Raw genomic sequence first — 2,351 nt, forward strand, 5'->3', positions numbered from 1 at the left:
ACAAGCGATGATTCATCTCTATTTTGTACAATTACCCCTCCTTCATTAGAGTCCGTAAGACGAACTCCCAAACTAGCCAATCGATGGATTTCCTTGGCCAATGGCCTTTGATATACATCCAAGTGTGCTAAACTATCCATAGATTTTCGGCTAAGTGCATCCGCCACAATATTGGCTTTCCCCGGGTGATATAGAATATTGATGTCATAATCCTTGAGTAACTCAAGCCATCTTCTCTACCTCCGATTTATCTCATTTTGTTTGAAAATATATTGAAGACTCTTGTGGTCCGTGAATACATCCACATGGTCCCCATACAAATAGTGACGCCAAACTTTCAATGCAATAACCACCGCCGCCAGTTCTAAGTCATGTGTTGGATAATTCTTTTCATGATTCTTGAGTTTCCTAGAAGCATATGCTATAACTTTGTCGTGTTGTATTAATACACACCCAAGGCCAATTTTTGAAGCATCGCAATATACCACAAATTCATATGTACCCTCTGGCAAGGTCAACACCGGCGCTTTAGTCAATTTCGATTTCAACTCCTGGAAGCTCCTTTCACAAGCATCGAACCATTGGAACTTAACTGCTTTCTAAGTCAATTTAGTCAACGGAGAGGCAAGAGTAGAGAACCCCTCCACAAACTTCCTGTAATACCTTACTAAGCCCAAGAAACTGCAAATCTCGGTGGGCGTTGTAGGTCTAGGCCAATTCTTTACTACTGAAATCTTTTGAGGATCAACCTTGATTCCTTCTCTAGATACAACATGACCCAAGAATGTGACAGATTCAAGCCAAAATTCACACTTTGAAACATACAATTGGTGCTGATGAAAAGTCTGTAACACTGCCCTGTGATGATCAGCATGGTCCTCCCGACCTCGTGAATACACAAGAATATCATCAATGAACACTATCACAAAGGAGTCGAGGAATGTCTTGAAAACCCAATTCATAAGATCCATGAAAGTCGCTGGGGCATTTGTTAGCCCAAAAGACATCACCAGAAATTCAAAATTCCCATACCGGGTCATAAAAGCTGTTTTCGGAATATTCTGCTCCCTGATCTTCAATTGGTGATACCCGGATCGTAACTCAATTTTGGAGAAGTATTTAGCATCCTATAACTGATCAAACAAATCATCTATTCTTGGTAGTGGGTATTTGTTTTTTATTGTGACTTTGTTGAGCAGCCGGTAGTCAATGCACATCCTCAGTGATCCATCTTTCTTCCTCATGAAGATAACCGGTGCGCCCCATGGCGACACACTCGGTCGGATGAAACCCTTCTCTAACAAATCCTTCAACTATTCCTTCAGTTCATTCAATTCTGCTGGTGCTATTCTGTAGGGTGGAATAGATATATGCTGCGTGCCTGGCATCATATTAATCCCAAAATCAATCTCCCTGTCTGGCAGAATCCTAGGAAGCTCATCAGGAAAGACCTCCGAAAATTCTTTCACAACAGGTACTGACTCGAGTGTAGGTGCCTCAGCATCGGTGTCCGTAACCCAGACCAAGTGATAGATACACCCCTTTTTAATCATCTTCAAGGCCTTAAGGTAAGAAATAAACCTACCTTTCGGCATCACATCATCCCTCTTCCACTTAACAACTATCTCACTTGGAAATTCAAACCTCACACTTTGAGTTCGGCAGTCAAGCTTAGCAAAACATGAATGAAGCCAATCCATTCCCATAATTACATCAAAATTTAACATCCCCAATTCAATGAGATCGTCCACGGTGTCCCGACCGCGCACCGTGACAACACAATCCAAATTCAAGGCATCTGTAGCGGCCTCATTGATAACCAAGGGGCTAAGGCCTTGCACAAATCGGTGCACTCTAGCCTCTACAGTAGGTAACATGAGAGCGGCATATTTTGACGGGCGCGCGAAATCCATGTGATACTCGCACACACTCCTACTCCCTTGCTTAAGATTCTAAAACTCTACGGCGCGGGCTGCCCTAGTCTCGGCATGTAAGAAATGGTGTATAAAGGCATCAGCAAACTCACTCCATCTCGCTGGAGGGCTCCCCTCCTCCCGAGAGTCCTCCCACAACTCAAAACAAGAATAGGCCACCCCTTTCAGGCGGTAGACAGCCAACTCCACTCCTTCTGTCTCAGTAGCGCGCATAACTCGGAGAGTCTTACGCATCTCATCAATGAAGTCCTGTGGGTCCTCTTCGGGATTAGCACCCGTGAACACCGGAGGATCCAACTGCAAAAATTCGTTCACCCTAGAACTAGTAGGTTCCCCTTTATTAGCTAGAAAATATAGGTGCAACATTCGACCTTTTGGCCTGAGAAGCCACTATCTGAGTCAGCATCCAAATAGCTC

At 43.9% G+C, this 2,351-nt stretch overlaps 1 protein-coding gene across 1 annotated transcript; it reads right to left on the reverse strand.

The window, feature by feature from the left end:
• Positions 1-1,313: 1,313 nt before the first annotated feature.
• LOC138902715 (uncharacterized) lies at positions 1,314-1,913 on the reverse strand. Its single transcript, XM_070190608.1, has one exon. It carries the CDS (start codon positions 1,911-1,913, stop codon positions 1,314-1,316), a length of 600 nt encoding a protein of 199 aa, XP_070046709.1.
• Positions 1,914-2,351: the final 438 nt, after the last annotated feature.

The sequence above is a fragment of the Nicotiana tomentosiformis genome, chromosome 12, assembly GCF_000390325.3.
Source record: "Nicotiana tomentosiformis chromosome 12, ASM39032v3, whole genome shotgun sequence".
Lineage (NCBI taxonomy): Eukaryota > Viridiplantae > Streptophyta > Magnoliopsida > Solanales > Solanaceae > Nicotiana > Nicotiana tomentosiformis.